General features: G+C 34.6%; 1 protein-coding gene across 1 annotated transcript in view; it reads left to right on the top strand.

The window, feature by feature from the left end:
• PLA2G4A (phospholipase A2 group IVA) overlaps nt 1-13,306 on the top strand; it is a 131,272-nt gene that overhangs the window by 15,048 nt on the left and 102,918 nt on the right. Inside the window, exon 2 of the mRNA XM_011364565.2 lies at nt 9,640-9,742. Coding sequence (XP_011362867.1) covers nt 9,710-9,742 — 33 coding nt within the window. The 5' untranslated portion in view covers nt 9,640-9,709. The remainder of the gene's footprint in view (nt 1-9,639; nt 9,743-13,306) is intronic.

Below are 13,306 nucleotides of genomic sequence, written 5' to 3'. Positions count from 1 at the left end.
GCACCTGGGAAACGTTCAGTAAATGTGAACTTCTAAAATTAAGTAAGAAAATTAGCAACTGCTAAGATATCTTCCAGTTTGTCATTCTAGGTTCTATAAATAGGCTCTACTTCCCCTCCATTCTTTCTCAACACAAGACCTCATCCACGGTCTGGCCAGTTTTCTCCATTATACCCTAGGAATTCCCGTTTGTTTATTCATCCTTCAGCCAACAGTAAGTGAGTGATCTCTTCAGGGCCACACAGGAATACAGGAAGAAAGAGGCAGAACTTCTCTCATGTTTCTTACAGCTGGAGGAGACATATACTCCCTATGATGGTAGTATATAGTATATAACATTGTGGTGAGAGATGTCAAGGAGAAATACAAGGGTGTTAACCTAGGAGAAAGATTAAGAGGTGGTTTACTTCAGAGAATGAGTTTACGGGGAACCCTGAAGGACCAGTGGAGCCGATCCTGTGGAGAAGGTGTGGGGAGGGGCCAGCACAGGTGGAGCCTGCGGTGGGAGGGATGGAGCCTGAGGTAGGGTGGAGCCTGTGGTGGGATGGACCCTCTCCAAGGTGGCTGCAGCTTCCTGTTCATTACCTTTCCTGGAGGAAATGTTTCCATTTCCCCTTTCTATACACTTAAGCCCATTCATGTTTTCTTGTCTGTTTAAATAATGAATGTTCAGGAATACAAATTTGAGAGATAAAGAAGCACTGTCAGAAACCAGGAAGTAAAAATGAAGCAAGAAAAGTCAGTTCTCCAGGAACAGTGTGGACACCAGGCGTGTGTGGGACACAGGAGGCAAGCAAGTTCCGTGCTGTTGGGTCCTTGGCTTAAGAAGCAGACCTGGTTAATTAATTGGGACCTTTGTGTCTGGTAGCATGCTTTGAGATTTCCCTGGGAACAGGAAACATTCTCTTAACAGGTTTTCTGTATGAAATTCAGAGTAGGGCTTGAGAGACTTTTTTTAATACAAAGCAGCTCATTTACATATCTTAACTCCTGTTGTTTCTTCTTTTTTCTGTTCCTGTTGGTGCTATGAGACTCTTGCTTAGTCTAGGTTTTAAAAACGCACTAGCAAAATAAGTGAAGAATTTACAACATTAGTAATGCCGTAGTAACTATCTATCTGTATGAGGATGGTGGAAACAGCAGTGCAACGCTCTTTGCTTTGAGAACATCTCTCTGCATCCGGCGTGATGGACGAAGCTTTGAACTTGGAAGCAGACAAGTCAGTGTCCCAATACTTTTATTTAAAAAATTTTAACAGATCAGAAACAGCAGTATTTTAAAATCTCTATTAAAACTCATTATCGCATATGAGAAAGTACTCAGTCTTTCTAAAAGGTCATGAACAAATTCGCTGCTTGAATTTCTTAGAAATCTCCAAAGAGCCAAAGAAGTCTCAGGGAGTTGTGGCAGTTTGGGGAAAAGCATCGGTTTCATAAACTACAATACTAATAACAAATAATAATTTTATATGTTTGTGACCTGCTAGGCACTGTGCTTGATGATTGGCATACATTTTCTCATTTTATCCTCCCGCTGCCTCTGTGAAGTGTATGGGGGTTGTTTCCCCATTTTCATGATAAGGAAACTGAGGGTCGGGATCACGCAGTCAGAAAAAGGAGGAGACAGGCTTGAACTTGGCTCAGTCTGGCTCCAGGAGAGAAGCCTGCCACTGCTTCAAGGCCGAGGCTCTTACTGCCTTCTCTGCTCTGTTACATGATGAAATGGAGGACAGGGAAAAGGATCCTTTGCGTTCTCATCCTTCTTTCTTCCAGTTACCGCAAACCTAATAATAGCCCTTTATTTTCCTGTTGTCCTAGCACACGATGCAGGGAAAGAGAATTGACAAAGCACTCTAGTCTGTGTGTCTGGTTCTTGTTCATTTTTCCCAGAGAAATCCGTCTTGCCCTGACAACATGACTAAAGGGTTTTGGGCAGACCACATACTATTATTAACCATTCATTGAAAACCAACTGTTGCATTCGCATAGACAAGTGTATCTTGAAAAGCGTATCCAAATTTATCTCTCATTAGTATCCATCCAGGCATTTCTAATTACAGGGGAGCCAAAAACTAAAAATTAAAAGGAGAGAAAGAAAGAAAAAAAAAAGAAACCATACCTTCATAGCTCTTGTTTTAGACTTGAAAGACTGTACATTCACCGAGACTAGTTATTAAAACTCATTATTGCAGCTTAGTTGTAAAAAACAAAACAAAACAACAACAAAAACCCCTACCGTTTTATGAACATTCATGATAATGGTTGTGCAACCTGTTTGCAATAAGGTTTCCAGGACTGAGCTAATTGTGGGAAGAAATACATTTTCCTAGTTTAACGTAACTAGAGAATGTGACTAGCGTGACAGAAATGCCTTAATTCCACAGAAACCTAAAATATCTATTGCTACCATTAACAGTTTAGGGGGAAAAAGATGAGTGGGTGCCTTTTCGTAACTAGAATCGAAAATACCGTCACTGTCTGACAACAATGACCAATGGTTATCCGGAAGAAAATGAACAATAATTTTCTTGTATAACTGCTTTGCTACTTATTTCAAACATAACTTTGGAATGAAAAGTGTACCTATAAATTAGATCTATCTACATGTATTGGACTTTTTACATAACTTTTTTATTTTGAAATAATTTAAGAAATTGCAAAAATATTATAGTGTTCGCAAACAGCCTTTACCCAGACTCCCCCAATGTATCATCTTACATAACCATGGTATATTATCAAAAGCAGGAAACCAACACTGGTATACAATGCTATTAACTAAACTATACACCTTACTTGGATTTCGACAACTTTTGCCTTTTGATTGGAGTGTTGAATCCACTCACATTTAATCTTATTATAGTTACGGTTAGATTTCCATCTGCCCTCTTGCTTTCTGTTTTCTATATGTCTCATTTCTTTTTTGTTCCTCTGTTCTCTGTTTTAACTAGATATTTTCTAGTGGACCATTTTTGTTCCTTTGTTCATGCGTTATCTATGTTTCTGAGTGAATTTCTTAGTGATTGTTCTAGGAATGATGTCTTGATGCATCTTAATTTATTACAATTTGCTTCAAATATATAAGAACTTAATTCTAGTACAGCATAGAAATGTCGATCTAATATGGTTCCAACCCATCCACACTCCTTTGCTATTATTATCATATATATTGTCTATATATGTTATAAACACAATAATAGTTATTGTAATTTATTGATTTATACCTTCTATATCTTTTAAAGAAGCTTAGAGAAGAAAAGAGAAAAACCATATTTATAGAATACTTTATTTTGACCTATGTATTTACTGTTTCTGGTACTGTTTATTTCTTCCCGTGGATTCAGTTACCATCTGGTGTTATTTCCTTACTCCATTATAGCTCCAGTCTCTCCTCACACATTTGTACTAGTATTTTCATATGTATCACATCTTTAAATAAGCCCAACAATGCAATTTTATAATTGTTATTTTGTGCAGTTGACTTTTAAATCAGTTAAGAGAAGAAAAGAGAAAAAAATATATATTTATACCATTTTAAAAAATTGTCTATATACTTACTTTTCTCAGTGCTCTCTATCTCTGTGTGGATTTGAGTTACTGTCTGGTATAACTTCCTTTCAGTCTGAATGTTCTTCACTATACCTTATAATGCATATCCCCAATCGAAAATTTTTTTTAGTTTTTATTGTCGTAGAAATGTCTTTATTTTTCCTTCTTAATCGAAGGGTAGTTGTTTTGGATATAGTATTCTTGGTTGGTAGTTCTATTCTTTTAGCACCTTGAATATGCCATCCCATGGCCTTCAAGTCTCCATTGTTCTGATGAAAAGTCACCTATTAATTTTATTTCAATGACCTTTTATGTGATAAACATTTTTTTCTTGCTACATCCGAGATTTTCTTTTTGCCTTGGATTCTCAAGAGATCGACTATGATGTGTCTAGGTTTGAATCTCTTTGTATTTGTCCCACTTGGAATTGATTGAGCTTTTTGCCAGGTTTTTAATCAAATTTGGGAAAATTTTCACTACTCTTTCTTCAGATATTTTTTCTTTCCTTTTTTTCTCTCTCCTCTTTTCTGAAATTCCCATTACATATACATCAATATACTCAATGTCGTCTCCCAGTTTTTGAGGCTGTTCATTTTTCTTCATTATTTTTATTTTTATTTCTGTTCTTCAAATAATTTCTATTGATGTATCTTTAAATTCACTGATGCTTCTTCCAGCTCAAATTTGCTGTTGATCCTCTCTCATAAGTGAATTTGTCATTTCAATTATGTTTTAACTCCAGAATTTCCATGTGGTTATTTTTTCTAATGTCTATAATCTCTTTATTGCTATTCTTTATTTGCTATGTTATTGTGTCATACTTTCCTTTGATTCTTTAAGCATTGTTTTCTCTAGTTCTGCAAACATATGTGTAACAGATGCTTTGAAATATTTGTCTGCTAGATTTATAATCTAGAGTCTCTCTGAAATAGTTATTATTGACTGCTTTTTTTTCCCTGAGTATGGCTCACATTTTCCTTCTTTTAAGAAAAAATTTGTTCGTTGTTGTTGTCGTGTGTATTTATTTATTTATTTGTTGCTGAAAATTGAAAATAATAGCTTATATGTTGTAGCAACTCTGGATTCTGACTCTCCCTCTGGAGAGGTTACTGTTGCTGTTTGTTTTAATGACTTTCCTCACCTCATTCTGTGGAGTTTTCCCCTATGATATTCAGTCTCTGAAGAGCCAGCTCAGTTTTACTTTTCATCTGTTTTTATTTTTAAGCCTGGTTAGAGAGTGACCCCTGAGTCAGGATAGCTTACTGTCATCCAGTGAATGGCCAAATGATTGCTTTAACACTTGAGCAAGTAAAGCTTCAACCTTTGCTGATTAATCTGCATGTGGCCTGGTGAATGCTTTCAAAATACAGGGAATTTGTAAGTCCTCTCTGGTTTTTACTTTCTGCATTCACAAAACCACATTTAGCAAGTAGCCTGCTAGGGTCCTCTGAGCTTGCTTCTTATCAGGTGCTGTCTTGCATATACACACTGTCTTCCAGACCACCAGGAATAAGTGGGCCTCAGCAAAGCTCTCTCTGCTTGTCTCCTTTTCCAGAGCTCCCTATGAGATTTCTGGCTGGTCTGATGTTTTGTTGCTTGCTACAACCAGTATGGATCCTATACACTAAACTTTCCTAATAGTTTGCTATTGCATCTCTATTGTTTTTGAAAACATCCCTGGACATAGTAGCATTTTTTATGCTTTCCTGAAAATATGCTTCCCCCCATCCCGTGCCCTCCCCGCACAACTCCTCAGGGCTACTCTGCCCTCCAGATAGAACTTCCATTTTGCAGAACACCAGTGGTGGTGGGGGTAGGAGCAGCCCCTTGCTAAAATGTCACAGACTCCCACTGTTCTTATTGAGATTTAGTAGATTTTTTTAAAAGAAAACAAATGATTTTTATCTGTTGCATGTCTTTTGGTCAGTTTCCGAAATTGTTTTTTGTGATAATTCTAACCACTTTGTTCAGTGGTTTTTGCAGAGAAAATTACCCAAGTTTCTCACTCTGCCATTTTGGAAGTTGGCCCACATATATATTGAATTTTAAAGTGGAAGTGTTGGCCAAGATCTTAAGATAAAAGACCTAAGATATCTCTAAAATGAGTTGTGATGCAGCCTACTCCTTTACATTTTGAAAAAAAGCAGAAAGCAGGTGGATGTAAACATTATTTTACTGTAAAACCTCATACATACCTTACAAGTAATAAACGATTGGAATAGTAGAAATGTGGGGAGGACTTTGAAAGAGTTGTTGTTGTTTGTTTGTTTGTTTTGGAGACCACTTCTTGGAGGTAGAGCCCTTCTTCCCTTGGTGAAGAGATCTGGGAGGAATATACCTCCTAACAACCAATCACAAGAGAGGCCTTTAAGGAAACTACTCAGAAAATTTATCAGAGGGTTTAATATGAGTCTCCTGCAGTGGGCTGGTGTTTATTAATGCTTGTGAAATATAAAGGGACACAGGTAGCAGAACAGAGTGTTTCATTTGGGAAGTAATTGCGTTCTCAGAGCTTGTTGGAAGAAAAGATACACTTATGAGTATTCTCTATGGACAAAAGAGAACCCTTAATCTTAAATCCTATACCAGGGTTTTTCTTGGTAGGGCGAAAGAACCTCAGAATAAGATGTGTGGAAGTGGACTGCAGGATGCATTGAGGAGCTATAGAAGAAAGCACAAGACCTCAGCTAGAATAGAAATGCATCGGTACAGGCCAGAGACTACAGGGACGTGATCTCAGAAAAACCCACAAAACCAGCCATGTATAAAAGAATGAGCTTTATCATGTACCAGGCCCAGAGATCACAAAAGTAGCTTACAATGGTATCATGAAATAGTAACTTTTATCTCCCCCCCTTCAACCTTCTGCAACCATACGAGGTTAAAAATCAGGACTGTAAAGCTTGGGAAGTAGATGGGGAAGAGAAAAAGTCAGTGACCTCACCCATTCCAATAGGCTAAAACTTGGGGGGGAGAAAAACTTCAACTCCAAATCAAGTTAAATTCAGATGGCTACATAGGCCCAGCATTTTAACTTCTGAATTCATTAAAAATTATATATATACACACATATTATTGATACGTGTGTGTATATATGTGTGTGTATATATATATATATATGGGTATATATGAGATACATACACATATAATATATCTCATATATATCCAATTGTTACCAGAAAAGTTCTGAGGCTAAGTTTCCATCAAGATAGAAAAAGAACTAACCCGGGATGGATTTAAAGAGTAAAAGGGAATTAGTTGCTCTAGAATTCAATGCCACTAGTCATGTTTGTTGATATCTACCTACCATGTAGTTTCTAACCTAATAGTTTGGTATCTTAAGCATATTTCCCTCTTTTGAATTTAATATTGGGGGAGTATCTATCCAGGTCTTGCTGCAAGATACAGTAGTTACAATAGTGGTTAATAGGTGCTGAACACATTGATTATAAATGGAGTTGCTGGAAATGAAAAGAGGAAATTAAGTTGCCGACAGCAAATTTGGGCTCTAACAACATATTTCCTCTAAACATTTTAAATAGTAGTCTCACCCCTTCTGGAATTTCACTTGTTCTGCTTTTTTTATATTTTTAATTAGAGATTGATATTTAACATTCTTTGATGTTAAGAATCGTTAGGAATGAAGGAGTACTATTCTGTGAATTTCCTTCATAAACCTGGCATTGAGTAACATTTATCCATCTATCCATCCATCCAGCTATATTTTAGGTGCTGCGCTAGGCACTAGAGATAATTCTATGAACAAGATAAATATGGTCACTGACTTTATGCATCTTTAGTTCTCTCAGGAAAGGTAGACAATGTGTAAGTGGAATGAAAGGCTTGAAGGACAATTACAAAGTGCAAATGGAACCAGTAACAGGCAGACCACACATATTCCGAAGATCATGAAAGACTTCTCTGTGGAAGAGACATTTAAGCTGAGTCCTGAAGCGTGGATGAGCTTGATCTAGGTGAACAGTAGTTGCCTACAAGCCCTACGTGATCTGCCCCACCTATATTTCCAATATCATCATAAGCCTCTTTTGCTTTTGCTGACCACTTGCTAGCCACTCTTCTTTCAATTTCTCAAAAGTCCCAACTGGAAGAATATATTCCAAACCCACTCCCTCCCCACCCTCTATGGCTAGCTCCTTTTTAGAGCTCAGGCCTCGGGTTATTCTCTAGTTCTGATTTTTGCCTCTTTCCATCATTTTATAGACCTTTATTTCTAATAGTCTCATTCATTGGTGGTTTCTTATAAAACTAAACATAGTCTTACCATACAATCCAGCAATCATGCTCCTTGATATTTACCCAAAGGAGTCGAAAACTCAACACTCAAAAGCTTTCACACAGATGTTTATAGCAGCTTTATTCACAATTGTCACAATTTTATAGCGACCAAGATTCCTTCAGCAGGTGAATGGATAAACTGAGGTACATCAAGACAATGGAATATTACTCCCTGCTGAAAAGAAATGAGTTAGCAAGTCATGAAAAGACACAGAGAAGACTTAAATGCATACTACTTAAGTGAAAGGAGACAATCTGAAAAGGCTACATATATACCATATGATTTCAACTCCACGACATTTTGGAAAAGGCAAAACTCTGGACAGAGTAGAAAAATAGGTGATTGCCACATTTGGGGGACAAAGAAGATAAATAGGCAGAACATAGAAAATTTTTAGTGCAGCGTAAATACTTTTAAGATACTATAATAAAAGATGGATATATGCTATTATAAATTTGTCAAAACCCATAGAATGTACAACACCAAGAGTGAACTTAAGGTAAACTATGGACTTTGGATGATTAGGATGTGTAAATATAGGATTATCAACTGTAACAAATGTACCACTTTGGTGGTGGATGTTGATAATGGGGAAGGCTGTGCATGTGGTGAGTGGGCCAGGCATATGTGGCAAATCTCTCTACCTTCCTCTGTGAATCTAAAACTGCTCTAAAAAATAAGGTCTTTAAAAATAATAAATACATATTATTCTTTTTTGCTTGAAAAATAAGATGGAGTTTAACAAACCAAGGGCATGAGATCACATTTATGTTAAAAAAAAATTAACATTCTCTCTTTTTCTTTTTACTCTAAATTTATGGATATGCATTAAAGTAGTCTGGAGGGATACTCATCAAAATAAAAATAGTGATTATACTTTATTTTTTATTCACTTCAATAGCTCATGTTTGTGATGATGAGCATGGATCATCTTTTAAGATTTAAAAAATGTGATGTTTAAAAAGAAAGGACAGTTTAAAAATTTGAAACAAATTCTATTTTGAAAACAAAACATATTTTAGAACTTACATATTAAACACAAATAGTAAAGGCATATGAAAAGATGTTTCTAGTTAGTTGTGATATATAGAATGCTAAAATATATGTGTTGTTTATAAAGTCTCAAGGAAAAAGTCTGTGATGAAAGAATAAGGGTGTTCATTGAATATTTTCTTTTATTTTATTTTAATAATGTAAAGTAATTGTAGAACAAAGCAAAACATGGAGAGTATTTTTCCATTAAAATAGTTCTTATTTAACTGCTTCCAAATTAAACTGGTACCTTAAAACGAACAAACATTTCCTTAAAATATCAGCACTAAAGTTGAAATTCAACATAAATATATTTCTTAAATTCTTGATATATAATTACAGTGAAAAATATTCCTTTCTTATTGTGAATTTATATAATGATGACCCAACTGCGAAAACAATGGCATATGGCTTTTTAATTATAAACAGTACAAAAATAATTTTAATTTTCCGTAATTTTGATGAATTTCTCATAAAACACTTGGCAAATACAAAAAAAAAACAACAACCCTGAAGTTTCTTAATAATTATTCACAGAATAAAGTTGAACAAATAAATATGGAAATTAAACTGTACTATTAAAATATGTTTATCCTTTCCCTAAGTTCTGTGTGTAAACCCACTCATATAAACAATTAGAGAACTCAATCTATTTGGTCCCTTTGGGCAGACTTTTACTTCCTAAGATTCATATACCCATCATCATTTAAATCTTGGAACTACATCAAGAGGAAGCTGAACAATAATGATTGTTTATTTTTGTAGGTTTTAAAGAAGTTAGAGTACCAGAGAAGACCTTTGAAGTGTGAAGAGATTTCCTGTAATTGAAACCAAGATGTCATTTATAGATCCTTATCAGCACATTATAGTAAGTCATTTACTGTTTATGTATTCTTTCTGGGAGGGAGGCAGGTATATTTCTGTGCATGAGTATTGCTGGTGTTGCTCATGAAGTAAAACTACGATTAATCCTGGATTTTTTTTCTAGAACTTTTATGAACTTAATGTGGTACAAATAGGCAACTATAATAAAGTTATATTTCTTCTTTATATCACTGTAAGTTTCCAGAAAAAGAGGTACTTAGAGGGAAAAAAAAATACCGAAATATTTATAACAGCACTGAACTTTCAAGGAACAATAAAAAATCACTTAGCAATTATCAGCCTACATAAGATAACATTTCACATGGATTGGTAGAGAGAAGATAAAAGAGCTATTGAGTTGAAGGTTTTATTTTAGTGTGTATTTCCAGGGCATTTAATTCTGTAAACTTTTCCTTAGATATGTTTAAACAGACTTTTCTGTGGGTGGTTAATTTTTATTAAAGAGTTGAGTAATTCAAATTTTAGTTTGTAGTTTTCCAAATTTCATTGGAAGTATATATTCTGTCTTCTGATCAAATAAACAAAAACAACAGAGGAGAAATTTCTTTGCTGATTTTAACATTTGAGATCCAGTTAGGTTTATATGGACTAGAAGTAATTTCCATAGATATTAAGGAATAATCCACGGTCTCATTTACACTTAAATTGAAACACTGTTCTTTAACCCCACATGCTTCCCTGGCTACCATCCTCTTTCTTTTCTTGTCTGGGGAGCAAGAGGTAATGTGCTACAGTTCTTTGTAGTGCCTTCTTCCCCTCCAGTCACAAAAACTGGACTCAGCTCTTCCATTCTTCCATTTCATGAAAAGGTCTTATTAAGACCTCTTTGGTGTTGAACCCAGTGGACTCTAGTTCCTCCACCTGACCCTCACCTCTGCTGGTCATTCCTCTCTTTCTGGAAGTCTTTCCAATTTCTTCTGTTTCTGTTTCACAATTCTCTGGTTTTGTTTCTTATTTCCTTGCTGTCGATTCCTTTCTTTGAAAGCTTCTCATTGTGTTTGACTTTTTAAAATTGAGGTATAACATATATAAAGTGAATAAAACTTAATTGTTCATCTTGATGGATTTTAACATATGTATTCCACACATGAAACTAACATCCAGATAAAAATACACAACATTATGACTACCCCAGAAGAGTTTCTTATGTCCTTTCCAGTCAATAAACTCCACAAAGGTAACCAATATTTGACTTCTATGACTATAGATAAGTTTTGCTTGTTCTTGACCTTCGTATAGATGTCTGCATTTAACATTATACCTGTGAGATTCAATCATGTTGTGAGTAGCAGAATTTCACACTGAATGGTAACGGTGCCTTGCTGTAAATTGGGCAGCCATAAGTAAGTGTGGCTTGATTTCTGTCCTGTTCTGTTAGTCTATTAGTCTTTGTCCCAGTATCAACCTATTTAATTTCTGTAGCTCTGAAACGTGTCTTGATATATAATGAATCCTCCAACATTTTGTACATTATATATAATGTAAATCCTACTACTTTTTCTCCTTCAAAATTGGCTATTTTCATTCCTCTACATTTTTATATAAAACTTGGAATCAGTTTGTCGATTTACACACACACACACACACACACACACACACACACACACACACAACTGCTGGGATTTTTATTGTACTATTATGAGTCTGTAGATCAGTTTGAAGAGATATGACATGATAGATAACAATATTGGATCTTCCAATCCATTAGCAACCCATGAATCTAACCCAAAGCTAATGTTATTTAGATTACCTTCAATTCTCTCAATAGTGTAGTGTAGTTTTCAGTAAGAAATCTTTTTTTTCAGATGTTTTTCTTGAGAGTTGATGTTTTAGTGCCATTGTATAGGTAATTATAAATTTCATTTTGCAATTAGTTGTTGCATTATATGAAAATGCAATTGATTTTTTGTAGATCCAGTGAACTAATTGAATTTCTTTATAATTCTAGTTGTTTGTGGATTCTTTTGGATTTTCAACTTACACATTCCTGTTATCGATGAATAATGCTAGTTTTACTTTTTCCTTTTTAATCTTTAAATATTTATCTTTCTAAGCTTTACTGATTATTGACCACTTACTTTAGGTATAGTTCATAAGTTTGGAAATGTCATATTTTCATAATTGCTCAATTAAAAATATTTCCTAATTTTTATTATGATTTATTCTTTTATACATGGGTTACTTAGACTTGTGTTTCTTAATTTTCAAACACTTGGTAATTTTTTAAATTGCTTTTGTCATCGATTCTTAATCTAATTCCACTGTATTCAGAAAACTTACTTTGCACAATTTTATGTTGTTTGTAATATGTTTATATATGATTATGGCCTAGCATATTGTCTATTTTAGTAAATGTTTCATACACAACAATATATTCCATATTAGACTTTTGTTTTATGAATTTTGAAGATATTATTAGTGTATATAACTTGAATTACATAATTATAGTTTTCTGTTTAATTGATATTTTATCATTACGATAGATCCTTTTCTTTATTTCTAACAATGACTTTGTTTTACATTTTACATTGTCTTACTAATATAACTCCTAATTTCTTTGATTGCTATATGCATCCTTTTACTTTCAATTTATATTTTCCTTATATTTAGGGTGTTGTTCTTATAAAAAGCATATAATCGGGGTTTAAAATGAGATAATATTTTTTCTTGAAACGATATCCTACTTTCTTTCACAATTATGGTTTTCTTTAAATAAATTTAAACAATGAAGGTAGGATCTTTTTAATTGATTTTTCATATTAAGTTTCTATATCTTATGTACAGATTTATTTTTCTCACCTTACCACCTTGAGAGATGTGTGCAGAAACCACATATTTGTATCACATTTTTCTTTACCTTTTCATCAGAGTTGGACACTCAACTAGTATTTCAATTAATAGCCCTTTTAAATAAAGATATCCTAAGAGCTTTATAGGTTTGTTTATTCTTCTTATTCTTGCTGTGCCTGTATGAAAAAAAAAAAAAACTATGTGCACGTGTGTGTGTAAATCGTTGCAGTAACAAAATTCCCTGCTCTATTTTTCACAGAAAGATACTTTAAAAAATATATTAAGTGAGCACAGTCAACAGAGAATAATGTCAGAAAAAGGAAAGATGAGGAAAACCAAGCCAGCTAATTAGTAATGAACACTGCCAGACAGGCCAGTGCAGTTTGGGCTGCCTCATGGCACAGAAAATTGGACCCATTTTCACACCTGTGATGCACTGACATGTTGGAGAATCCCGTGGGCTAATGCAGCAACTTATAGCCAGCAAGTTCTCTTGCTTCCAGTGGTGCTGGCTTTTAAGAATGTGGTAGAAAATGGAGTGATAGATGTATGGCAGAATTCGGTTTCTGGACACCTAGAATTGTTGTGAGGCACTTTCCAGAGCTTATTGTATCCCCAGAGTTTATTGAAGTGCTTTTGGGCCAGGAAGACGTGAATTTTACAAGGCTAGATCAAGTGTAAAATATTTATAAAAATTTCCATTTTTTTTTTACTCTGAAAATATGAGTCACTTCTCTGGAGTGAAAAAAAATCTATT

Source organism: Pteropus vampyrus, unplaced genomic scaffold (assembly GCF_000151845.1).
Source record: "Pteropus vampyrus isolate Shadow unplaced genomic scaffold, Pvam_2.0 Scaffold98, whole genome shotgun sequence".
NCBI lineage: Eukaryota > Metazoa > Chordata > Mammalia > Chiroptera > Pteropodidae > Pteropus > Pteropus vampyrus.
The sequence above is the reverse complement of the archived record's forward strand: the minus strand, read 5'-3'. Positions and strand labels throughout refer to the sequence as shown.